Here is a 27,471-nt window from a genome sequence, read left to right as displayed (position 1 = left end):
AATTCTTGCAATAATGCTCGGATTCACATTCGTCTCTGCAGCTCTTTAAGTTGGAGACTGAACAGAGATGGAAGACTGATGCCCCCCTCGCCTCTGTAGTCTGGCTGGAGACGGATGATGAGAAAGCAATTTAGTGCAATGTGCAATTTGTTTCCCAGCGTCACTGTAACTTTGTTTTCATTTCCCCAGTAAACAAAAAAAACACAATGTGTACAAAGCACAAAAGAAAGTCCTTCTTTATCAAACCCACAACTCAACACAGATTACATCGCCCATCATCAATAAAACTACAGCCCTCGACAACCTCTCTCTTTCACGATTCCTAGTCTTGCTGTTAAACTGTTCGAAAATGAGGCGCAACATCATAAATCAGATCGGAAGCTGCTCGGGCGTTATTCGTTGTATGTTTGTTTGCTTGTTGTGCAAACGATATTAATAAACGGATTGTAAAACCGTTGGCTTGTTATTTTTTTTCGCTTGAATCCTGCTTCTTTTTTTTTGTAGTCTTCTGTTGATTAAGGCGAACCATCTTAGGGTTAGGCGCTGCATCTTACAATCATAGCGTTTGTTGTCAGTCCATCTGTGGCGATGGTTTATTCGCACCAAATGTTAGTTTGTTTTGCAGCTGATTATCACGTTTAAAGACCGACTGAGAAGCGATGCATCGCAGATATCAAACGAGGCCGAGTTTATATTCCGCTCCGCATTGAGAATAACACGGTTCCATTTCGCTTGGTATTTAACGCGGGGAAGGCTTTTGTGGATGCAATTACACTAATTTTATAATGATTTAAAATCGCATCAACTGTTGCCTCGCATTAGCGCATTTCCCACCCCCCACCCCCCAAAAAAAACCACAAGAGACGCACACTGCAGAGGAGAGGTGAGAGCTGAGACGCGCAAGTCTGGAAGCACAAATAGGGTTAAATAAAGTAAAACTGAATTTCGTAATTTTTTTTAAAAAAGTGCGCTTTCCAGGGGAATCGCCGCTGTTTTAATTCGCTGGTGTTCCTGTTCACTGATTGCCCGTCATTTCAAAAATAAAACATGTTTCTCTCATTTTGTATTGTGATTGTGTGTTTTTTTCTAAAAAATGACATTCACAATAGTTAATAATAAGCTTTCGTCCAAAATAGACGGGATCCGAGTATTTGTGAAATGCATTATTTCAACCCAGTCGTTATTTGTGTCGGTCGTGTTTATTGAAGTGAAAATATTTCCGCAAACAACATCCCCTTCGGGATCCCGCAAAGCCTCACAGTGAGCAACATAAATAGGGCATCACTGTTTTGCATGTATTATTTACGAGATCGCAACATCTTTTTTTGGGGGGGTGGGGGGGTGGGGGGATAAAAAAAAATCATTACGGTTCCGAAGTGAAATCTTTTTATCCGACAATGTGCAATCCTCACGATTGCAAAACGCGTGCAATGGCTTTCCTGCGCAATTCTCAGACAGGTGTGTGTTCAGGGGGAGAGAGAGAGAGAGAGAGAGAGAGAGATAAAAAAAAAATCCTTGTTTTTCTTTCTATACTAACTCACGCTCTCTATTTTGCATCGAGAGCCCGCGTCCAGCGAATGTCCACCCGCGATAACATTTCACGCACAGCGGGGGGGAGACTTGTTGTGAAATTGAGCGTGTAACATTATTTAAAAAAAATAGGCGGACCGTGACACCGAGGGCTTCCTTCCCCAAAACACCAAATATCTCAATTTGTGCCTGGGCTCTGATCGCTTAAAAAAGCTTTAAAAGCGCAGAGAAATTGGATCAGGGAAAATCGTCACCCAACTTTCATTATTTAAAAGTAGTCTGATTGAATTAAGGGCAGGGGATATGGTTAGAGGGATGATGGAGGGGACTGTGTGCGTAATGGTGTGGTATTAAATTCTAATTAGAGATGCAGGAATCAATGATAGGGAGGTTGGGCCGCTCAGTCCCCCTGTGCCAGCCCAATAGACTGATGAGTTATTGTCATGTAAAAACGAAGGCAATAAGACCACCGCTTTGCTATTGTCCAAGTGGAAACAGCCAAGTTTATTATGAGGACTATATGCTCTAGAGACCTGAGGCAAGGCAGCTCATAGGAGGCATTTTGATAAAACTAAGCTCTCCTCTTAGAAACAAGCCCAGTTGTAAAGCAGGCTCTGTGCTGTGCACATCTACCCACAAAGGCACCTTCTCCCTTTCTCTTTCTCTCTTTCCTTTTGGCTTTTAGATACCCAGAGCTTTTTCAATGTATAAAATGGAATATTCTTACCTCAATTCTTCTGCCTACGAGTCGTGTATGGCTGGTATGGACACATCAAGCCTGGCTTCAGCCTATGCTGACTTCAGTTCTTGCAGCCAGGCGAGTGGATTCCAATATAATCCTATAAGGACCACATTCGGGGCCACCTCGGGATGTCCATCTCTAACTCCAGGATCCTGCAGCCTTGGAACTCTTAGGGACCATCAGAGCAGTCCATACGCAGCAGGTAAGGACCTCCAGCAATCCTTTCCAAAGAGTACCCCCTTCTCCCCGCAACAAACATGTATATAGGAAGGTTGATTGCATTTGAAAATTGAAATGTGTTTAGTATTTACCAAACGAAATTTGCTTACACAAATGAAAGAATTTATCACGTTAGAAGCGATTGCAGGCAATGGGTAATTCAGTTATAGGGTTACACTATACTAGTCACACCCGAACCGCCAACAAAATTATCTTAAGCTGCCAAAATGATAGGCATAATTTATTTACTTTGCGATGATACGTAAAGCTTAGAAAATCTGTCCTGGTGTAATTAAATAACCAAAGACTAAAGCTCATTACCAGAGTGTCTTTAAAACACAGTGTCTTGGACTTAATGCTGTGATCATTTTAAAGCTTTCTATGAACTTTTAGAAGGACTCCAAAGTTTGAAAGCCAATTTAGGAACAATTTGGCACAAAAATACATTGCCTTTTAGTAAATATAAAAATAAAATGCATCAATCGATTCAAATGCAACTAATTTTATTTATCTCGTGCTACGCATTTTCCTGCATTTTGGGGGTAAGCATTTCTAGATAAGAATATGATGCTAATATTTGATATTGCTTTTTAACAGGTTGATAACTTTTTAATCATTTATTCTTAATTTATTCATTATCCTAATTATAAAGCGAATTAATCTCACTGCAAGGTGTGCAATCTTACTGCAAATGTTTTCTCTGTAGCTGATGTGAATTCAACAACGTTAAGCACTGCGGTGGGGTATTGCTTTGTGAGCACCTGTTTTAAAAAGTACATTTCTCGATTTCCTTTCCACACGCAGGTGTCTTCTCGTTGCTCTGCATCAGCGTTGTAAAATGCGTTTTGTTATTTTTTTTTTAAGTTTAAGGGCTTCTCTTAATTCCCCTTCGCTCTCTGGTTTCAGTACCCTACAAACTGTTCACCGATCACGGCGGGTTGAATGAGAAGAGGAAGCAGAGGCGGATACGAACCACATTCACCAGCGCTCAGCTGAAGGAGCTGGAACGAGTGTTTGCAGAAACCCATTACCCTGACATCTACACACGGGAAGAACTAGCGCTAAAGATAGACCTCACGGAGGCCAGAGTGCAGGTACGGCCAAAATATGTCTTTAGGATATCCATTACCTTTAGCATTTCCTTCCAACTGAGCACACACCTGCAATGCGGATATAAGTTGATGCTGGACGCGGGTTAGGTGGGACCAGGAGTGCAGGTACATCACACCAACTACTGCACAGTCAATAAGGCGCTTTAGATTTTTTTCACACACAGCCACTGACTCGAGATATAGGCCTTGTTGCAATCGGAACATCTTGTATGTCTATCTATCTCTATTCTGGCATCTGCATTTACATTTAATAGTCTTCTCTCCCTTTATATACACTCCTGTAGCGCTGTACAGAGGAGGAAGCGCAACACAGACCCAATCTCGTTGTGGCAAAATTTTGAGATTGATTTTGAGATTGAAAGCAACATCTACATATTACACAGCCGCACAATATTGATGCAAATTTTCTTTTTAAAAAAAAACAACACACACATATGTCGTGATATACAAATGGACAGAAATATACGTCCACGTACAAAAATCGTTATTGCTATAAAAATCGATGAAGACAAAGATCCATTGAGGCCAACATTTTCTGACAGCACATACAGCGCTTGGGTTATTTACACCAGCAGCTCCCCCTCCCTCTCCCTCCCTCTCTCTCCCTCTCCCTCTCTCTCCCTCTCTCTCTCTCCCTCTCTCTCTCTCTCCCTCTCTCTCTCTCTCTCTCCCCGCACAGCAGACATAGCGCGGAGTACAGGTTCCGCAGCTGTAAATGGTTCAGGAAGAAAGACATGTGAACAAAAGCAACATTTACGCTGCAAAAGCCACGTATTTTATTTTCCCCTTTTTTTTCATATCTTCCAACTTCTCAGACGTGTGTCCTGTGTTGTGCTGTGTTGTGTTGTACTGTGCTGTGTTGTCCTGTGTTTTCCTGTCCTTGTGCTGTGTTGTCCTGTGCTGTGTTGTCCTGTCCTGTGCTGTGTTGACCTGTCCTGTGTTGACCTGTCCTGTGTTGACCTGTCCTGTGTTGTGTTGTCCTGTGTTGTGTTGTCCTGTGTTGTGTTGTCCTGTGTTGTGTTGTCCTGTGTTGTGCTGTCCTGTCCTGTGCTGTGCTGTCCTGTGCTGTGCTGTCCTGTGTTGACCTGTCCTGTGTTGACCTGTCCTGTGTTGTGCTGTCCTGTGTTGTCCTGTCCTGTGTTGTCCTGTCCTGTCCTGTGTTGTGCTGTCCTGTGTTGTCCTGTCCTGTCCTGTGCTGTCCTGTCCTGTGCTGTGCTGTGCTGTGAGCGGGCGGGTCAGTTTGAGAGCCAGGGCTGTGATTCCCGGGCAGCTCAGCCCCTCTCTCTCCCCTTTTCCTGCCTCCTTAACCCTTTCTGATCTTGTTCTGCTTCGCCCGAAGTCAGCCACCACCCCCCCCCCCCCGCAGCATATTCCGTGAAGCGCTCTGAGACGTCCCGACGACGCGATAAGGCGCTCTATCAAATGCAAAGATTTTTATATATTATGATTACTAACAAACCTGATCCACCAACACACGCACAGCGGTGCACCCCCCCCCCACCCCAATCCCCCCTCTCCCTCTCTCCCTCTCTCCCCCTCTCCCTCTCTCCCTCTCTCCCCCTCTCCCTCTCTCCCCCTCTCCCCCTCTCCCTCTCTCCCTCTCTCCTTTCCTTCCCCTCGTCTTACCGCTTTAACCCTTTCCCGTCTGGCCTTTTTTTCCCCCCCCCGACGGAAAAACCCACTGTCCGCCCCCAATGCACTTAAACTCTCCGCGCACCGCATCCGCGAGACGCGGGGGACCGCGAACCCGCAATAACTAAACAATAACAATAACAATAAATCATAATAAGAATAAGAAGAAGAATAATGCATAAACAAATAAATAGCAACGGGACGACGACCAGAAACAACGGCAGCGGCAGTGATGTTGTGCCTGTCTCACCCCCTCACCCCCACCCCCTCACCCCACCCACCCCCTCACCCCCACCCACCACCCCCTCACCCCACCCCCTCACCCTCACCCCCTCACCCCCCACCCACCACCCCCTCACCCTCACCCACCCCCTCACCCCCACCCACCACCTCACCCTCACCCACCCCCTCACCCCCAACCACCCCCTCACCCCCTCACCCTCACCCCCTCCCCCTCACCCCCACCCCCTCACCCCCACCCACCCACTCACCCCCACCCCCCACCCCCGTCACCCCCTCACCCTCACCTCACCCCCTCACCCCCCCTCACCCCCACCCACCCCCTCACCGTCACCCCCTCACCCTCACCTCACCCCCTCACCCCCCCCCCGCCCGCAGGTTTGGTTCCAGAACCGCCGCGCCAAGTTCCGCAAACAGGAGCGGGCGGCGGCGGCGGCTGCGGCGGCGGCCAAGAACAGCGGCTCGTCCAAGAAATCCGACTCGCGGACCGAGGACGAGGGCAAAGACGCCAAACCGGCCGACCCCGACAGCACGGGCCCCGGCGGCTGCCTGTCCTCCCAGGGCAACCTGCTGGGGGTGCCGGGCGGGGGGCCGGTGGGGGAGTCCGGCAAAGCGGCCGCGGCGGCGGCGGCGGCGGCTGCGGCGGCGGCGGCGGCGGCTGCGGCGGCGGGAGCGGCGAGCACCGGCTGGGCGACCGCCCCGGGCGGCGTGAGCGCGGTGCCCGACTCGTTAGGCGGTCCCTTCGCCAGTGTCCTGTCCTCCCTCCAGAGACCCGGAGCCACCAAAGCCACTTTAGTAAAAAGCACCATGTTCTGATCTGTGTGTCCCCCCCACCACCCCCCACCCCACACCCACACCCACACCCACACCCACACCGACCCCCACACCGACCCCCACCCCCACACCGACACCCACACCGACCCCCACACACACCCACCACACCCCCACCATCCCCCCACACCGACCCCACCCACCCACCGACCACACCCCCCCCCCACACCGACCCCCACACCGACCCCACCACCCCCACCCCACACCCACACCGACCCCCACCACACCCCCACACCCACCCACCACACCCCCCCCCCCACACCCACACCGACCCCCACCACACCCCCACCCCACACCCACACCGACCCCCACCCCACACCCCCCCACACCGACCCCCACCCACACCGACCCCACAACGCCCCCACCCAACCACCACCCACACCGCCCACACCGGGGAAAGCCTCAGCCCCCCCGCACACACCCCCGCACACCCACCCGCACACACCGCACCCACACAGCCCCACCCATACAACCCTCACCCTCACAGCCCTCACCCACACAGCCCTCACCCTCACAGCCCTCACCCTCACAGCCCTCACCCTAACCCATACCCTCACAGCCCTCACACCCCTCACAGCCCTCACAGCCCTCACCCACACAGCCCTCACCCTCACAGCCCTCACCCTCACAGCCCTCACCCACACAGCCCTCACCCACACAGCCCTCACCCTCACAGCCCTCACAGCCCTCACCCACACAGCCCTCACCCTCACAGCCCTCACCCACACAGCCCTCACCCACACAGCCCACACCCACACCCTCACAGCCCTCATCCACACCCTCACAGCCCACACCCTCACAGCCCACACCCTCATAGCCCACACCCACACCCTCACAGCCCACACCCACACCCTCACAGCCCTCACCCACACAGCCCTCACCCACACAGCCCACACCCACACCCTCACAGCCCACACCCTCACAGCCCACACCCTCATAGCCCACACCCACACCCTCACGGCCCACACCCACACCCTCACGGCCCACACCCACACCCTCACGGCGCATACCCACACCACAACCCACACCCTCACAGCCCTCACCCACACCCAAACTCTCATAGCCCTCACCCTCACAGCCCTCACCCACACCCTAAGCCACACACTCATTGCCCTCACCCACACAGCCCACACCCACACATCCCGCACCCTCACCCATACCCTCAGACCCACAGCCCTCACCCACACAGCCCTTACCCTCACCCACACCCACCCCTCCCTAAAAATGGTTGCAAACGTATAATTTAAAAAAATCCAAAAACATTACAAAAAAGCAAACAAAAAAAAACTTTTAGTGTGTCTTTCTACAACCGTGTTCTGTGCTTAAAATGTAAAGTGTTATTCTGAGTATAAATTTGTCCTCTATAGTTGACCCTTAAAACGTCCCCTTACCTGTCCCCTTGTAGTCGATATGGCGTGTCTTTATGGAGAGAGAGAGTGAGAAAGAAACACACACAACAGATCATTACCAAGTTCAGTTTTTTTTTGTTTAGGTAAAACTGGTTCATATATAACGGTATATATTTTTGTTAAATGCATGTTGTCTGATTTTTTTTTTCCTGTCCCGTTGGAAATTATTGTGAGCATAATCTCCATACGTTTATGTTCAGGAGTTCAGAAATTATTTATATGTGGTATAATGGATGCTTATATTTAAATAAGGCAAAAATATTTCTACATGTGCATATAGTTTTCCAAAAGTGTACCATTAACTTGATTGTTGATAATAAAATGCGAAGCAAAGGTTGGAAGATGGTTTCTGCTTTTATTTTGTTTCCTTTTTGTTGAATAAAATTAATGTTGTGATAGTTATATCTCTGAGTTTTAGCAAAAGGCAAGTGATGCTAATTCCACAGGGTAGACTATTGGAGAACGTCGATGTGATTTTTTATTTAAAAGCTTATTGTTTTGCCACTGACAGTAAATATTATTATAATAATAATAATACGTTAATAGCTGTTTCGCCGTTGTGTGCACAGGCCGAAACACATTTTTAAATGAATCGTCGGAAATATAGTATTTATAAACATATTGTGATTGTACTAGATTTCTCTCTTTTTTTAAAAAAAAAGTCATGTTTGATGGAAAATATGAGAGACGACGAAAGAAAAACTGTGAAATAAAAAAAAGGGGCAAAACAGATCTGGTCATTAATGTTACACTTTCCCGTTGTCTTGTCTGCGTGTTTGAAATTTAGGCACCAAAGCCACTGTAATAAAATAGACTTCATCCAATGTGAATGCGTCTCAGTACGGTATCCACACCAGCCTTGTGACTTACCTTTCTATCAAGTGCCAACATCTCTGGATAGCATTACCTCAGAGTACTTTTATTCTCGTTTCCAGTTCCACAATAACGTTTCCACAGTGGATTTTTGATGGGATGGGATCTCGCAATCAGATCTTACAGCCAATATGTTTTTTTTACACACACAATTCCTTTAACATTTAACGAATAATTTTAAACGACTGAGATTTTACCCCCTTTTTTTGGCAATGTGCACGAATATACAGTCAAATCGCAATACAGCATATTCTGCGAAGTGCTTTAAAACGTCCAAAAGACGCGATAAGGCGCTCTATCAAATGCAAAGATTATTATTTTCTTCCACACCATTACGACTAATCTGAGACTCTTCCTGGACTAGTAGTACAGACGGGTAAGTAGCAGAAACACTCGCCACAATTTACTCATGTTAGGACTTTGGAAGTAGAGCGATCAGCAAGTGCACCGAGAACCGTAATCGTTGGTTTCTCGGGATTTTTCGGGTCTTATCTGTACTTATTTATGCTGCAAAACAAAACTCCACAATGAATATTTTCCAGAATGCCTCTGTCATCTAATCATTTCACATTCCACAAATAATAAGCTTTCCATTTAGTGCCATTTACATGGGTGTAAATTGAATGTCCATTTGCCAATTAACCCTCAGCGCATAATTGCAACAGGTTTGGGTGGTTTATCAGTTGAATCTTTTCAAGGACAAGTCTCGGGAAGACACAGCAGATTTCCTTTGTCAAACATTTGATCAATGCACAGTGCAACATCTTCTGCTGCGCCGGTTGGGTACATTGCTCAGAAACAACACAATAAAAGGGGGAGATGGTTTATAATTCAGGCTGAGCTGCTGGAGGTGGTTATGCAGCAATATGGGGCTCCCTGGCCCATGTCTCAACTACATTTGGTCCGTGTGCAATGTTAGCAGCGCCTGAACAGGTGGTTTGACAGAGTGTGGTCGGATGCCAGAAGCCTTCAGCAGGCAGCAGGCAGCAGGCAACAGGCACCGGCACCGCACTGCCAGTCAGAATGCGGTGCGTCAATTTATACTTCAACAGTTTGCATTTAATCAAGTTACAACCGGTGCAGATTCTCGCAATAAATGGCAGGGAGGCAAGGCTTTATTTCCAGAATCCTGGGAGGAAAACCGGAGTGTGGGGAAGGGGTGGGTGGGGGGAATACGTGCTTCAGGGGGGCAACAGAATAAAAGAAGAAACTTGGGGTCACAGGCGCACAGCGTGCAAGTCACCTTTGCAGTCACTGCACTTGCAAGACTGGGAATTGTGGAATTCGCAACCTGCATTTAAGAGCGACTTCTTTCCCCAGTGTCTGTGCACCAGGAGGAGGTGAAACCGTCCTGGAGAGATGTGCATTTCATTCAGGGGCTCCCGAGAAACAGATTGAACCCGGCATTCTGGCAAGAAATAGCTCCAACATGATCCGGACTTCATTGACTCTCCGACCCGTGGTTACTTATCCAAATGACGAATTTCTGCTGCATAAATTCTTATTGACATTCCTCTTATTCGAAAGAAAATGAATTGCATGTAGCGCCTGATCTCGGATTCTGGCTGTAACCACTCTGGCTGCTGCAGATCAAACAAACGCAAACCACAATACCTTTGCTCGAAATTATTGCTGCCTTTTTGCACCTGTCTTGAGATCCTCCTCTTCATTTTTTTTTAAAAAAGAAAGAAATATTTGTCACACCTTAAAACGAATTGTGCTCCTCCATTTGAAATCCGATGGGAAATCTCCCACATTCAGTGGCCAGTGACCAGCCTGATGCAATAAGCAGTTAATCCATAAAATAACACCGACCTATGAGTACCACAATATGAAAGGCACCAACATAAACAATCCCTTTATGTCAGTGACAAATACAAACAAATTGTCATCTTCGGAAAGGTACCATTCCTCATACAATGATTTTGCGATTTTTTTCCCCCCCACTATCGGTATGTGAAATAGGCTTTTTGTCCCAATATCCTTTGGAGGCAGTGAAGTAAAATTATCCATAACTCTGCAGGTCCAAATAATCAAGTCCAATTCTCTATGCAAGTGCAAATAGAGAACTCCACTGAAAAAAAATGCTGCCCATTTCATGATGTTCCAACAACAACATTCACCAACAGAGTGTAGATGCCAATCTCTGATGCCTCAACAGATTCCCACCAGACAGACAGTGCCAGTCTCTGACCCCCACATGGATTCCAATCAGAGAATATCTTTTTTGGGGTTAGCCGGGTGTCTGACACATGAGGAAACCCATTACCATGTTTAAGGGTATCCAGGCCAAGCCAAGATTTCCATGCATCCCAACTACACATGGAAATCCCAGAGATAGATGGTTGGAATGGAATGTGCACTCTCTCCCTGGAGGGACACATCCTACTTATTCTGGAAAGTATTAGTGCAGGTTGGCAAGAGCCAAGGCTTGGGAACCCCAGAGTGTACGTTAGGGTAACTGCTGGAGTCTACAACAACAACAAAATTACAGTTGTCTAACCAGCAAAACCCCATAGCTTGCCATCGATATTGCTGTCTGTCAAGCTTTCCCACGGTTTGTTCAGCTAGGACCATCCAACCCATTAAGCCTTTGATTTGTAGGGTTAACAGGAGATGAGCAGGATGATTCCCTCAGTGACTGGTCTGCCCTTCCAGGTCTGGCCAATGAGCCAGGCCGGCTGTGCTGCCATCAGCCTTGCCCTGGAATACTACGGATCCACCTGGCTCAGGAGCTGGACTACCGACACCAGGACAGAGGGTTGGCTCGATTCCGACACTCCGTTGCCAGGCATGTCACCTTGGAGCCAGTTCAGCTCCAAGGAGACCCCACTTACCTCCCCCAACCCACCCCAGGGGGATATCAGTCTCTGAACCCTCCCATTGATCGCTATCAGACATTGCCCGACTCTGATCCCACCATTGATTCCTATCAAACTGCCTAGGAGCTAATTTATGATGTCTGAATGGATTCTCATCAAACAAATCGTGACAATTCCTCATGTCCGAATAGATTTCTATCAAACAGACTGGATGTCAACCCTCAAATTAGCCCAACTCTCTAACTCCAGTGTTTGTCGCCCTCTAGTGTTTGTGGACAACGTCGATGTTAAAGACACAGAATGTTCCTTTCAATCGTACCTCCTCTCCCTATTGCAGGGTGATCTGCCATTGGCAACATTATTTTATCAATAAATTACTTTTCGTGGCAGTTTCAGAATGAGAAATTTAGATATTCAAATTTTCATGACATAGAATGTTTCCTGCTTAATGAGTTTTAAATATTGAGACGGTTAGGTGTTACATATTAGCTCATAAAAAACTGGACAATTAAGGTTGCACATAAAATTCAGGACCTTAATATGGCACATTTTCTAGATATGTGTTAATAATAGTTGTTCATTTGCAATGTACCTCCGCCTCATTCCTACAGGCATTCTCATACACTGAGATGCACTTTGCTGGTTTAAGTTTGGAATATTGTTTTGTTGATTGTTTTTCTGGAAACAAAAAAATCACAGATTGGTCATTTCTATTAACCTATAAATTGATTTTAGCATCATATACAGATATATAGCTACAAGTGCATTCTGTCTACAAGCTCAAAATACACTAACATGCATGTATATTAAAAGCTGCAATTGGGTTTGAAGAAGGGTGGTTGAGATTAGGACACTGGATTTGTTTGAGAAATAGCTTGATATTGTAATGGGAAGATGGTAGGGTGGGTATTCAAGTATTTATTTATAACATACAGTAACACCAACTTGCGAATGTCACATTTTGAACCTCATTGTCTGCAGCAAACAAACCTTTTATTAAACAATAAATTGGCTAAGGCATTGCAGACTAACATAGAATAATGTAGCACCAGGTGCTATAACAAGGGAAACTTTACATTAAAATGCCTTGCAAATGATTCATAATTGTGTCTGTTAGTTGAAAATGTTGCCTTATTATGTCGGGAAAGCATAATTAGCATTCGTAAATTATTTTTGCAGGAGAATGATACGGCCTCAGCATTTCCTTGTATAATGTGTGTTATTAGGTTTGTCTTCATCCTGGCATTTTACATGCACTCAGCACAATGTCAGAAGGAATAGGTCCTGCTCCATTGTGCTTGGCCCATAATTGAATAAAAAATACATTACACGCGATAAGGAGGAAACTGATACCACTTAAAGCTCTGGTTAGAACAAGCAGCACAAGGAGGAGAAGAATATGTTGGAACTTTCATACAAGGTGGTAAAGTGGAAATGGAAATAAATTATAATTTTACTCCCAAATTTCAATAAGGTAAAACACTTGATTAAAAAATAATCCCAGAATCTCCTGTGAATTATTTTTGTCGTAACCTCAGTTATTCATCATGCCATTTCTTGATCCCTAGTACTCTGATAGTGGTGATTGACTCATAGGTTTCTAAATTCATGGTTGGAGCCTGCCAGCTCACAGAAAATAAATTGTCTTTTGGCTGCACTCTCTCGGTCTGACCTATACAGCATACATATAACATGTGTATTCTGTGAGTCAAGTCTCTGTCTATAATAATTCTTTCATTTGATATAGCACCTTATCATGTCGCTGAGCGCTATGTCTTAAAGCGCTATGATTTGGATTAGCATTTTCTAAATGTACTGTCGTTTCTTCTCATTTGACGAGGTCAGACTGTTACACTTGTATGTTTAACGTTGTTTACTCCAAGTAAGCATTTGCAAACCAATTCTGTGTTGCCTGTACAAAGGCCTGCTTTCATGCCTTTTACAGTTCTTTGCATATGAACATTCAAAGGAATGATCACTTTTAAGTAACTGGATATTGCATTTGCTTGAAACCGATTTGTGCCCTCAAGCACAACCCTGAACTTCCAGTTTCTTGCCACTTCAACTCTCCCTTCCACTCAGACTCTGACCTCTCCATCCATGATCTCCTTCGTTGTTCCAATGAGCCACAGCGCAAGCTCGAGGAACAGCACCTCATCTATCTGCAAGGGACCTTACAGCCCTCTGGCCTCAATATTGATTTCAATAATTTCAGACCATAACACCTCACCTTCCCCCTCCCCCTCTTCTGTAACCATTACCACATCAACTGGGTCCCTGACACACCTTTTCTCTCTCTGGTCTGCCTATTTTGTTGCAATTCCCCCCCTCCCCCGCCGCCTCTTTGTTTTGCATTATTAACATTTCTTTAACCCATCATCCCCGATCCTCTACCCCATTTTCTCCTTTGTCTTCCTTGTCCTGCCTCCCCCCTCACGTAAAAGCCTCTCCCTCCCAACATGCCCCAGTTCTGACGAATGGTCATGGACCTGAAACGTTACTCACTTTCCTTTCTTCATAGATGCTGCCTGACCTGCTGAGTGTTCCCAGCGACTTGTTTCAGAGTTCCAGCATCTGCAGTATTTTGCATTTTGTTTATATATGTAAAGTGAATTGACTGTATATTTGGTGTGCAAAACGCGGCAGCCAATTGCGCACAGAACTTTTGTGAATTTTTTTAATCTAGAATGATTACCAAACAAAATACGAGTAGCTTCAATGACACTCCTGCTGTCATAGGTCACCTGCGATGAAAGAGTAGCAGTTTACTTTGAGGTGCCCTCAGCTGAACCCTTTCAGCTGCCTTTCCAAAGAGCTGATCGCTAAGCCACAGTAATTTTTTAATTAGCTTTTTTTTGCTGATCCTTGGAATCTAAATAACTGCAACTGAACCAGGGAAAACAGCAAGCACAATGGGTTTTGTGAATAAATAACCAGTCAAATGAATGTCACTGCAACAATTGTGGTAATCTGGTCAAGTTCATTAGGCAGTATTTGACATACGGCTTCAAAGAAAGACATTGAGATCAAATTGTTTGTATTTTCAAAGGGAGCGCTGACTGGAAAGTGATATACAGTTACTGATGAAGATAACTAACTCACTTTTAGATGTAGAATACCATAGTTTCCTCTTTGACCAGTTAGACTCTATACAAAGTAAGAGAAGACTGTGCTTAATATAATAATCCTTCCATTTGATATAGCACCTTATCACGCCTTTGAGACGTCTCAAAGTGCTTTACAGAATATACTGTAAAGTGAATTGACTCTATATTTTGCGGGCAAAATGAGGCAGCCAATTGTGCTCAACGGTGTCCCACAAACAGCGGTAGATTGAAGTCAACAATTATTATTTGTTTTGAAAGAATGATTACTCCTGGAAAAGTGATCCGACAATTGATTAACAACTGGGTTCCTACTTACTGCTAGGTAAACGGAGGCACGTGGAGTAAGGAAACTTGCCCCAAATTTTGCCCTGCCGGGAATCAAACCCAGGTCTCTCGCTTACGAGGCAAGTGTTCTAACCACTGAACTATGGGACACCGAAATTTAATGTCATGTTACAGTCAAAATTTCAGTGAAAGATCATGATTGAAATCTATTATGTGAATCATTTTTTGAAAAAGAAATCTTGCTTTTTGGAAAAATGACACTTTATGCAATCAGAAGGTGAAGAGTATTTTTCTCTCAGGCAATCAGAGAAACTCTAGCCACTCTTGCATATCAAGCCTATAATGTTGCTAGCTCATCAAGTGGATCTATATACAGTATACTAATTCAATTCCCTGCTTGTTCTGTGTACTATAAGTCCCCAAATTCTACCTTATCTTAGCATGAAAGACAATTTTGATTTAAAAGTCCCACAGAATTGCATAAAATTCTTAAACTTAGTCTTAATTTGTAAGTTAGTTCTTTTTAGGAAGTACAATAATCTGTTTTACAAATTAATATTGAAAATGGTCATATTGCAGCCAAAATCTTTAATTAAAAAAAGGTTTCCTGATTCTTATCTTGTGCATGCATAGAATCTTTGTGATATTTTAATGCAAAAAGACCACCAACAAAATAACAGTAGTTTCCAATTAGTAATGACGCTCCTGTTAAAATTTTCTGAGTTCCATAATTTTTACTATGATTTCCATGACTTTTGACATTTTTATCGTATTATTATAATTTTATAGTTTACACTATTATTCATGGTGTTAGAATCATGGTCTAAGTCATATCTCAGCAGTCTTGGGCTGGTTCTTGTGTGAGCTGAAAAATGTCTCACTGGTGTAGGTGGAGATGCCCTGTGAGAGATTGTGGTGCTGGAGCCTGCAAGCAAAACAGCAAAGTCGCTTTTGGAACTAAAATAAGCCTTTTGTTCACTGATAGATCAAAATAAACATCACCAAATGAAAACAGCAGTCCTCAGCCCATCGTGTACACACACATGCCCATAACACACACACATGCGTACACACACACACAGACACACAAACACCATACTATATACACAAACATCATATGCATACACACAAACACCAAACACAAACATGAAACTCATACATACAACCATCACACGCATACACACACCACACTCACAATCACAAACCACACCAGAACACATACCAGAGGTACATCGGTAAATACAAATACCATACACAAGATACACACACACAGACCAGACCACATGTGCACACAGACACCGGTCACATGCACTCTCAAATGCACATCACACACAGATACACATGCACAAACATACCAGATGCATGCATGCACACACATCACCAATCACACACCACATCAAACACCATGTATGCACAAACACTGTCCGCACAGCATTAAGGTCAGGTCTCTTAAAGAGGCTACTGCCTTCAAGTACCTTATTAGTACTGCCAGGTACTAGCAGGCCACACATACTTTTTGACTGGACCCGCTCTTTGAGGGCCAGGAGTTCTCTGCCCTCACATGTGCTTCTGAGGTTTGTCCTGTTTTGCAGCACAATCAAAATCACCTCATGTAGAATATTCATGTGTAATAAAGTCACAAAGTCAATCAGTGGAAAACAAAAATCATTAAGCAACAGGTTAATTTTTAAACATTTTATTTATAAACAACATACATGTACTATAAAAGCTGTTGCATTATTTGAACACATTGTACTTTTTATTATTTCTAGAGGCAAATCACAATAAATACAGCATAATAAGTTGAACTGTAGCATATATCAGACAGTTTCAATCATTTATGTTTGAACACTAGCCCCAGTTACAATTATTCACCAGCTTAAGTCCATGTTTGGTCAAGCATGCTTTGGACAAACCTTGTTAACCAAGTACAGTTATGAGCTCTTTATGCAGACATTCATGTTGGTCAATGGTGGCAGAGAATCACTGCATGCTGCTGTTAAAATACTGCATCCAATCATGCAAACATGAATTTCGGAGTCTGGTGGCAATCTGGTACAAATACGGCATGAGCCTTTGACAAAGCTTAATGTTGACATTTGAGCCAAACATGGACTTACTACACTTACCAAATTCAGTGCAAGTCAACCAAACCTATAAGTGGAACATTTTTAAAACAAAATGTAACCTCTAAATAATACCTTTGCCTTGGCTATTTTTTATTTGTACTGAAGCAATCCTAATGTTTTTGGTTCAGATGCTATCGGGGGGGGGGGCCCACACTATCGGTTGATGAAAGGGATCAACTCTGCTTAGGGTAATAACATTACTGCGCTCTCCCAAAATACTTCTGCCTCTGCTTTCAAAACTCACCTCAAATTCTCTCTCATCGACTATGCCATCACCTGACTCATGCCTACCTTTCCCTTCTCCCGACATGCCCGGACTTCTATTCCGTCTCTGTAAAATGCTTCAAGGTGGTGCCTTATAAAAAAGCCACTATTTTAAGTGCAAGTTGTTGTTATTGTGCTAAGGCTAGTTCAGGTTTTGTTCTGTCTTTGACATGCACTCACGCTGCAATTCACGTTGCTACAGACCCTTATTTCTTTCTCTGATTCACACTCAACCACAAAATACAAATGTGCTGCTCCTATCATTCCCGATTCAGGAATGTGTTTCACAATGTCTTTTCCAGGGAAGCCTGCAGTACTGTCGGGTGGGAGTTTTAAGTATTGATATTTAAGTAATCTGTGTTGACTGCAAGTCAATACAGGTCAGGAAGTTACTTGTAATGTTACCACTTGTGCTTAGTGACTCTGGTCCAAAGTGTCTCCATTTAAAATATATATATTTTTAAAACAAACAAAAAAAACAGGTTTGTAAATGGGGCTATTGGAACACGTACAAAATGTGCTACTACATTTACGTTCATGACTTCCTCCACATCCGTAAGTTCTCAGGAGGGCGCGAGTACAAGAAAATGTAAAAAGTCCACTTTAAAAATCCCTTGTGCTAAAACTTGTATTTTACACAACGGATGTTTCTCTCTCTGCAGGAGCAACATCAGCTATTGCTGAAACCATGCAGAAAGGTCAAAAACTTCAGTCTACTGTTGGCTGACCACGTGCAGTAAGCCCTTTGGACCTCAGGATCCAGTCTGCTTCCTAGCACCGCTTGCACCCAGCTCACTCCAGAGCACATCCTTAGCAGACATGGCACCAATTATGTCTGATTCACATACATGCTCAATATTTCTGACCGTCTATGTGCAACAGCCTGCATTTTCTAAGGCACGGTTTTAATGTGAAAGAACCTAACATATAACATTCCAACAAACCGATCAGGCAATGGTTACAAATAAAAAAAAATACAGCAAACAGTTATCTTATGATTCCTCTGTTCGAGGCCTCAATTAGCATGCAAAACGTGGCTTTATCTATTTCAATAAATAAATGCCAACCTTTTTTAATATTTAAAAAATATTTTTTGCTCAACCAAGGAAAAGAGAGGGCTGCTTATTTGCTTGCTCTTTAACACTGTCGTTCAATTTTGGTGGGCCACATTTTTAATATTTATCCCACATTAAAGTCTAGGATCTAAGTGAACCAAAGTGTTATTGTATTGCGGCTGACTGAGGCAGATAGATACAATGCAGCTGGCTTATCAGGTGCTCGCAGTTCTCCACAGAATCATTTCCAAGTATCGGGTTCAGACCCATCTATTTGCTAAGCAAGGAATTATGGTATGTCTCGGTCTAGTTACTGTATAATTGTTTGATTGCTTTGGCGACTTTAATCACAAATCAAAGAGAGTGACATTTTAAAAGTCTGCGGTGCATATAATGATATTTTAGAACTAAAAATACATAAACAATAAAAAGCACAATTTCCAGCTGGTCCATCCACTTCAAGTAATGAGTCTTCAGTTCCACAGTCATTTGCTAAAGTCCTCGCTAGTCATACCGATTACTCCAGCAGTGATGTGGCAGCTCCTGAAATAATTTATACTAGCTGAACGCAATCCAATTATTCCCTGCTTAGAAAGGCTGAGTTTTTTTTAATAATTAAAAAAAACATGATTCTGATACTCTGTTAGGCAGAACGTTTTATAATAATAAAGGTGCAACAATCGCCAAAATAATTTTATTTTTGTTTTGGGGTAATTGCCATATCTTTAGGAATTCCTGTGTATTGGAAATAAGGGCTTAGCAATATAAAGGGGAAATGCAAAAATGCTAAATCAATGTTCATTGTGTTCTGATCAGTTCCAAGGTAGACTTCTCATGTTTTCAAATCTGTTACATTTACCACTCAAATAACAAGAGCTAATGAAGCATTTGGGGACACTGTTCAACTCAATCTTGGGGTGAAAAATCCCAAACTCCATAACACTGAATCTGTTATGAACCATGGCATCTTCACCTCCTGATTTTTTTCCTGTTTAAAATGGTGTTGGAATTTCATTGTTCCAATACTTTTCTTGGTTGATCTCTACTTACAGGCATACAGAGAAAAATATAAGGAAACAACAAACAAATAGGAAAAAAACATGGGGAACTGGCTGGGTTACAACACAGTCAGGCTCCATAATTTCCAGGAAAACCTAATTATGGGCTGGGAGAAAGTCAATTCCTTCCTCTTTCTGTTGCCTGAATGTAAGTGGTACCCTAGTATAATTTTACTACAAACCCACCAATCTCTATCTTGAAGTATATATTCCACTAAATGTTTTCTTTTTGCAATGAAAATAAACAAGAATTCGGAGTAATTAGCTAAACAATAGGTGAAAGATATCCAATACTGAAAATCTGAGATCCGATGTCTCTAACAGCGACAAATAAATATTTGAGCACAGGCTTGGATTATTCACTATATTCCTTCTAACACAGCGAGCGGGGTGCAATAAACCTCAGACTGACATACAAGTTCTCCCTAGAAGACAAAAGATTTAAGCTTTCCTTTTCATTTTTATTTAATCGTGTGATTTATGATACATTTATAAATTCTGTAGTTGCATTTTGTTATTAGCTACTATGAAAGAACAGCATAGTTATTGCCTCATTATCCTTTTTGTTTTCTGCATGCCAGACCTTGAGATGATATTCTTACATTATGAAGAAATATACCTGTGGTACTAAGTACTCTACAATATTGGAACAATTGTAAATCTATCAAATTTGAATGATTGCTGCATTCTCTCAATGTCACACAGATGGCTCAGGTTAGATCCAGGTAAAGGAGGTTATTTCTAACTCTAAAGGACAAATGTATTTTATTCACTTATTCGCATAATCGTTGCACCTTTACGTCTTACTTTTCTCATAATTGGAGAACGGCAATAAAATAAATTACATATCACACAATATTAATTAAATACTTGTTGAATCCAGTTAAAAGCTTTTTCAACAGCAAATATATATCAAAGTATGCTATTTTTGTTTCTATGCGCACAAAAGAATGGGGGTTTCACTAAACATGAAAATGATCCAAGGTATAGGCTGTCAAAGTAACACAGGTTATAACAAGTGGTGAAAATGCTGAGTGTTTCTCTTAATGAAAAAGCCAGTGAGTGATAGTTCCTATTCACGATTGTCAGTTAAGCAGTCAACACGAAGGGCAGCACTGAGCATCCGGTCCACTTGTGTCCCTTCCGGTTTCCAGTGACTGTTGTTAATACGCATTAGGGTCATAAAGTAGTGGGTTGTCCAGCAACTAAAAAACAAAGGTCATTTTAGTCGCCAATGTTAAAGTATATTTAATTATTTCGCTCCTTTATTACAACTTACAATGATACGCAACGTTAAATAATTTCCATTCTATAACTTCAGTTATTTGACATCAATCAACATGATTAACCCAATTGCTTCCTCAGAATGCGAGGATTGCAGTTTTGAAATTGTGACTCCAACTTGTCCCAGCTTGTGGATATTAAATGGCAGTAACTACACTTTTATTATTTATTTATTTATTTATTTAATTACTCGCACCTTCTGCCTTATTTTTAAAAAATCCACGAAAGTAACAATTAGCGGATGAGGGCTAACCAGTCAATATAATTCATTTGAATTTTCAGAAAGCAATGATAAAGTTGGCATGTAAGCCTTGCAAGAATAACTGAAACTTGTTACATTACTGGCAAACAGGATTAAGTATAACTTCAGGTTAACCTAGTTTTAGCATTTTGATTATAAGCTTCAAATTTTAAAGAATTTTAAAGGTTTTTAAAATACTTTGGAAAATACTTCAGTATCACTCACTTCGGGACCTGATGTAACACTCATGACAGTTCAGAAGACCATTGCGGATCCGTACATCTGTCCCAGTGGTTGCGTCTCCAAGTTGTCCTTGACAGATTCCACACTGCAATATGATAAACACAACTCTTTAGTTATCTTAAGTACTTCACAAGCACTGCCATAATCAGATGGTTAACTAAAATATATAATATAATCCTAATAATGCAATCCTTGGATTTTATATAGCACTTTATCACATTGTTGAGATGTCTCAAAGCACTTCACAGAATGTACTGTAAAGAGAGTGGGCAGGTGGGAGTTTATACACGTGCAAGTCCCTGGCAATTTTTTTTAATGTTTCCGTTTCAGTCCCATTCTGGTTAGGTACAAATTCCGGACACCAAAAGCTGGAGTTTACTGTATTGCCCTCACCCCCATTTACACTTGTTTCCAATCATCATTGCATTACACATCAGTGGTAACATTAACACATTAACACCATGAACCAAGGCTTGTAGATAGACTCACCTTGAAACACTGAATGTGGAAATAAAGACTAAGTGTTTCGATGATCATGGCTGCTCCTTTCCCAAGGGGAAGTCTACAAGTTGAACATAGCTTTTTACCACTGACCGACCTGTAGAAGAGCAGGGTACAAGGATTTAAACCTGTTCATTGTGGAGTGGACAATTGTACCAGGTATAACACAAGGAGTGAAACCAGCAAAGCCTCTCCTGGAATGAATTCATCATTTACAGATGGTTATAATAATAAAACTTCCAACATGGAGATGTCAGAACAGGAATCTCAAACAAATTTAGGTATGAATTGTAGCTCTCTCATCCATTACAGAATAAAATACATTGAAACATTCAATATAGCTATAATAATTTGCTCTCAGGGCACACATTATTTAATGATATGAAAGACTTCAGATTATCTCTCACTTTGACGCACTAACTTGGTTTGCCAAGTTATACTGTTTGCTGCTTAACTTTAATACTGTAATAACTTGTTAAATTAACCTCAAATTACTGTATATTATTCAAGATTTAATTCACTGCATATTTTTTATTGTACTTCTATAATACGTTTGTGAATGAAAGCAACTGCAAAATCATTTTGTAAAAAAGTTACAACTCCCACTGCAATAAGCATCAGTATTATGAGATTCTGTTATAAACTGTGAGAATTATTCCTGTTCTTTCATATCATATTATGCAAACCAGTAATTTTCCTGGTACTCAGGGGATAACATACCAAAGCCACCGCGTGACATGAACTGGCTTTATCTCCTACGTTCCAAGAGTTAGAAGTATTACTGTAGTATGACAAGTTTTCTTATTAAAGAATGATATTCAGTTTGAGTTTCAAAATACAATATTAAATATTCCACTGTATTTGTATACCCTTCAGATACATTCAGCTCATATAATCACACCTCCCACAGTGTACCTTCACATGTCTTTGTATGTGGCCATGTTTTTAATCTAGTCAATTTCATCTGATTTGCAAATTGTAAAAATAAAGGATTTTTAAATCAGAAGCTTGAAATGCATAAATCTACTGTGGCAGCTTAGTTTTGAAGAGGCTTTCTAATGTTTAGGCTTGACACAAACCTCATGAGAAAAAGACTCGGTTTTATATTGCATATTTCTTATGAGAAGGAAATCGCTGGGTCAGCTAAGTATCAAACCTATTCTCACTTCCTCAGTTCATATCCAGAGGTACAGCTCTGCATCAAACTGAACAGAGGTTATTACCTACTACATCTGTGAAAACTGTACAAAACACCAATATCTTGAATGAACTGAACCTCCTTGTTCAATTACTTGGAAATGCAGTAGAATCACAGATCTTCGTGCAGTGAGCCCAACTCCCAGTTTGTGCCACGTTATTTCAGTGTAACACTCTTGTGATTGTGTTTTTACCATTCTCTTTATTAAAGATGAGTTGGAATTTTACAAAATTGAGCAAAATATCAAAATTAAATGGGTCACAAAAATATTGTTATGTACCCTGTCTTTTAAGTTTATTTAGTAATAGCATTGTGCTGATCTTATATCTTTATTTTCAGACAGTCAGACGTCTCACACACTTGGAAACTCATCACCATTCTTAAACGTATCCAAAACAAAACTACAGCAAGTTCTCCATGCAGTCAGTCAAATGTCTCACACACTCAGAAACTCATCAGCAGTGACTCAGAAGTGACTTCAGCAAAACTGCCTGTGCACAGCATGTGAGCGTGTAACATGCAGCAAGTGAATCTCAAGAACCTAATGACCATATTTGGGCACTTAAGTTTGTGGTCCCAAAATATTGATTATTACAGAGTCACCCTGTACTTAATGTTCAAAGGTCTCACAGACCTTTAGTTTGTGGATATTGCACTCCATAAGCATTTCAGTGTCTGCTGTATATTGGTTGTGCTATTTTGTAGTTATGATATCCCTGTAGGTAAATCTATGCCTATTATAGCTCTTAATCCAATTCAGAATATTGAGATGTTGGTGTACATCTCATTTAAGAATCTAGCATTTCCGATATTGCTTTAACAGGTTGCCACTTTTTGTTTACGAACATACGAACAGGTGGCGACCATTTAGCCTGTTCACCACTTTATTAGGTCAGGGTAGATCTTTAATCCCATTTTCCTACCTTTTCTCCAGATGCCTTAATACACTTACGTCTCAAGTGTCTAATGTGATCTAATATATTTTATCAATATTTCTGTGCTGGGGAAACATTTTGACTGAAGAACCAGGGTGTGGAGAGACTGCAACATTGCAAAGACTGTTTAGATGCTTCAGTGATCCATTCTATGATGCCCACCTGCTAGGTGACTGGAGCTGCAGAGAAGAGGTTGAGTGTGGAAGTGGCACAGATTGACCTGACTGTAAATTTTCATGAGATCCAGACCTAGTAAAAAAACAAGATTCAGCAAATATTGATGGTGATACTTTCCCAGTGCACTTCAATTTAATTTTATTCAGAAACCAAGGTGAAGCACTATGGATACCATCATGTTTAAAAAGGGTAGGAAAGAAGATGAGATGGATCAAGAAGAAGTGGTTAGGTGCCATCAAGGTTCTTTTTAAAAGCCTGTAGACTGTAGAGGGAGGAAAACCCGAGGGAGCAGAGCTTCATGGTTTTGAGATCCTGGGAACAAATGAGTTAAGAGTAGGAGAAAATGCGTTGAGGCTTGATCCCAACAAGAAAAATAAACAGGATGCAATATTTGAAACATAGGCTGATGAGACAAAGGTTCAGTTATTCACAAGATTGTTTGGGATGAAGAAGGCCCTTCAGCCCATCTGATCTCATCCCCCCAGAATACCATCACAGCATCAGGCTGTTTTTAAATAAATTAAGGTGAAATTCAGTTGATTGAAAATTTGAAGGAATTTGCGAACCTATTAAGTTTCTAGAGATGTTCTTCAATGTTATCAAATTCTCTGTCCAGCACATTTAATGAGTAGACAAATGCCCAGACCTCCTTTTAACAACAATAACTTTATACATTGCCCTTCATACAGAGTAATATCTTAGATCTACAAAGACGCTGAGCAAGGGAGAGGGGGGAGGGCAGGTAGCCATAGGCTTGGTTGAAAGGGTAGGTTTTAAGACTTGACTTAAAGACAGATAGAGAGTGGGTGAGACTGAAGGGTAGAGTGGGGGTGGGTGGGTGGGGGGAGTTACAGTTGTTAAGTGCATAGAAGGGTCGCCCGTACAGCAAGCCTGAGGTTCCCATGGTTGGGGGGTGGGGGGTTATGGGGATGGGAGGATGACAAGCAGAAGAATGGGTACGAAAAGATCAGAGAGAGGTGAAAGGGCTTGAAGCCTTTGGGGATTGTATAAGATTGAAAGGAGAATGCCATGATGAATGTGAATTGTATCAGTACAATTTATATAGTGTGTTTCAAGTTGGGTGAAAGTTTGAAAGTGCTTCACACTGCTGTTGGGTGCTCAAGCTGGGGGTGGGGGGGGGAGCTGAAGACTGTGGGGAGTAAAAAGTCGATTGAAAGAGGTAAGTCTTGAAGGAATCAAAACTTGCAGTACATCAAACAGCCTAATAAAGGAGGAGGTATGTTTGTTTTAAAATACATCCCCACAACTCCTGGTAAAGTATAGCACTTACATATACATATAAATACAAATTAATATTTATATAGTGCCTTGCATATCGGGGGGAATGTCCCAAGGTACTGGGAAGTCTAAGGTTTCCAACCAAAAACTGGGAGTGGGGCAAAGGAGGGACAGATGTCTGAAAGTGCAGTCAAACAACAACAAGATTACATTTGTATAGCGCCTTTCACGTCAAAGAGAAAGATCTTGAGGCTGACCTTGAAGGAGGCAAGGGAAAGGATGAGTCAAAGAAACTCCGGGGTGGAGTTCAAGAGTGTGCGCCAGATAAACTGAGAGCCTGACTGCCAATGGTGGGGTGGGTGAGGCGGGCGGATGGACATGAAGCAGGCCAGTAGCTGGTGAATGGAAGGAGCGACTGGGTGTGTAGGTTTCGAGGAGGTCACAAAGGTAAGGTTGTGCAAGATCATGGACGGCTTCAAAAATTAAGGTGAGGAACTTGAACTCAATCCACTGGGAGATGGGGAGCCAATGGAGCCAGGCAAGGATAGGGATGATAGGCTCATGGAGCCTAGTGCAAAAGCTGAGCAGGTCAGAGCACAAATGTGGGATTTAAAGGGTAGGTGAGAGTCCAATAAGGCACAGAGGTTTCACACAGGGAGCTGGATGTGGTTCCAATTAGTTTGATGCTGTCAGTGCCTATAGTGGGAAGGTGCTGACAGGAGCCAAGCAGAAGAGCCTCCGTCTTGCCAACATTCAACTAGAGAAAGTTGGAGCTCATCCAGGACTTGATGTCTGACAGGCAATCAGTCAGGACAGCAGTGATGCAGCAGACAATCAAAAACATTATTCAAACATTATTCACAGATAATGGATCAAATGTTGGCTCATTAGGATACTAGCCTATCATCCCAACTGATTGCTGATGAAATGAAGCATTTCTAATTATCTTGGGTTGTGTAGGTCTAGATGGTTTTCATGTGATTTACTAGGCACTTTGAACTCCTTATGCACCAGTGGTGAAGATATATGATGAGCATGGTATTCACTAACTCTACGGTTGATGTGAATACCTTAGAAACAGTTAATCTCGTATTTAATGTTACACATCTATTTGTTTAAAGTATCGCTGCTGCAGATTCTAGTATTTAACATCATTACATTGATCATTACGATGATCTGGGACATGTAACGTTAAAGGACATGTGTTAAATCTATTTAAAAAAAAACATGGAAATCCAAGACGTGAGATACAAGCCCCAAATTTGGCATGATCTGATTCTCTGACAGACTAATATGTGACTTGTGTAGTTCCAAGTATAAGCTGCATTTTAGGAATAATCACTCCGAACAGTTTTTCATTCAAGATTTTGAACTAGTCTGGCTCAATTACAGTATAACTACTGACCGCTTTGTGTTGCCTGTATTAGACTGATGAGTCCAGCTTCTGTCCAGAGACATGGTCTTCTGTTCATCCTGGACTCCGTGTGATTTCATTCTCTGAAGCTCAAGCGATGGTGGAAGCTCTTGTGTGTTCCAAATTCTGTCTGAATTTACCGGGGAGCCTGCGGCTGAAATGGTTACAGAGTGTATTTCAAGTAATGGTAACGCAAGTGCACTTACCAAACTACTACAGAGCCACACATAAAGGTTTCCAGAATGGTGCAGTTTACATCAGTGTTGATCAATAGAAATCGCTGACTAGCCATGAGGGCACACGGCAATACTATTTTAGCCACATGCACTACTTTTAATAGAAAATACCTTACATACACTCACACAATATAGGTAAGTATACTTCACATGTATGTTTACTTGTATGTTTACTTAACAAGCATCTACTTAACAAACATCTACCACCATTCAGTGTGAAACTTATCAGGTACAGCACATCTTAGTACAGCTTCTTTATTTTTCTTTTGTGAGACATGCCAGACATGCCCCTGCCCTCTAGCCAGTTGGATGCTGCTTGCCCTTATCCATGTCATTTTATGTATTGGTTGGTTTTCCTACTCAATGCCACTTTCTTTTCTTGTAAAAAAGAGGATAGAAAACTGGACATCAATGTAATAATACTTTCTTCCACAATTTATACCCAAATGCAATGGTGTCTACCTTTAGTAGCAATTGAATATTTCTTTCTTTCACGTTTTGCCTTGCGCACAGATAGGCTTACCCTGAGCTGTGGGTTGCTGGTGGACTGTGGTGGATGTTTGCCAGTCTGCGTGTTTCAGTCTTTCACTAACAACTTCTGTCTCCATTTGATTGGTGTGGGCCACAGTCTGCAAATTTAACCTGATGGGAGAGAATTCAAAACAATCATTGAAAATAGCTTTGCATTTCCAACA

At 42.4% G+C, this 27,471-nt stretch overlaps 2 protein-coding genes across 2 annotated transcripts in view; one reads left to right on the top strand and one right to left on the bottom strand.

Annotated features, from left to right (window-relative positions):
* Positions 1 to 2,233: 2,233 nt before the first annotated feature.
* Positions 2,234 to 6,291, top strand: LOC103175896 (paired like homeobox 2B). The gene is made up of 3 exons (XM_042340277.1): positions 2,234 to 2,474; positions 3,398 to 3,585; positions 5,854 to 6,291. Exons 1-3 carry the CDS (start codon positions 2,234 to 2,236, stop codon positions 6,289 to 6,291), a joined length of 867 nt encoding a protein of 288 aa, XP_042196211.1.
* Positions 6,292 to 16,482: 10,191 nt separating this feature from the next.
* The window catches only part of LOC103175895 (LIM and calponin homology domains-containing protein 1), a 199,075-nt gene continuing 188,086 nt past the window's right edge, over positions 16,483 to 27,471 (bottom strand). Inside the window, 6 exon segments of the mRNA XM_042341561.1 lie at positions 16,483 to 20,513; positions 21,059 to 21,161; positions 21,566 to 21,674; positions 23,873 to 23,959; positions 26,532 to 26,694; positions 27,300 to 27,418. Coding sequence (XP_042197495.1) covers positions 20,488 to 20,513; positions 21,059 to 21,161; positions 21,566 to 21,674; positions 23,873 to 23,959; positions 26,532 to 26,694; positions 27,300 to 27,418 — 607 coding nt within the window. The 3' untranslated portion in view covers positions 16,483 to 20,487.

The sequence above is a fragment of the Callorhinchus milii genome, unplaced genomic scaffold (genome assembly GCF_018977255.1).
Source record: "Callorhinchus milii isolate IMCB2004 unplaced genomic scaffold, IMCB_Cmil_1.0 Scaffold1, whole genome shotgun sequence".
Classification (NCBI taxonomy): domain Eukaryota; kingdom Metazoa; phylum Chordata; class Chondrichthyes; order Chimaeriformes; family Callorhinchidae; genus Callorhinchus; species Callorhinchus milii.
This window is presented reverse-complemented; position numbering and strand designations above follow the sequence as displayed.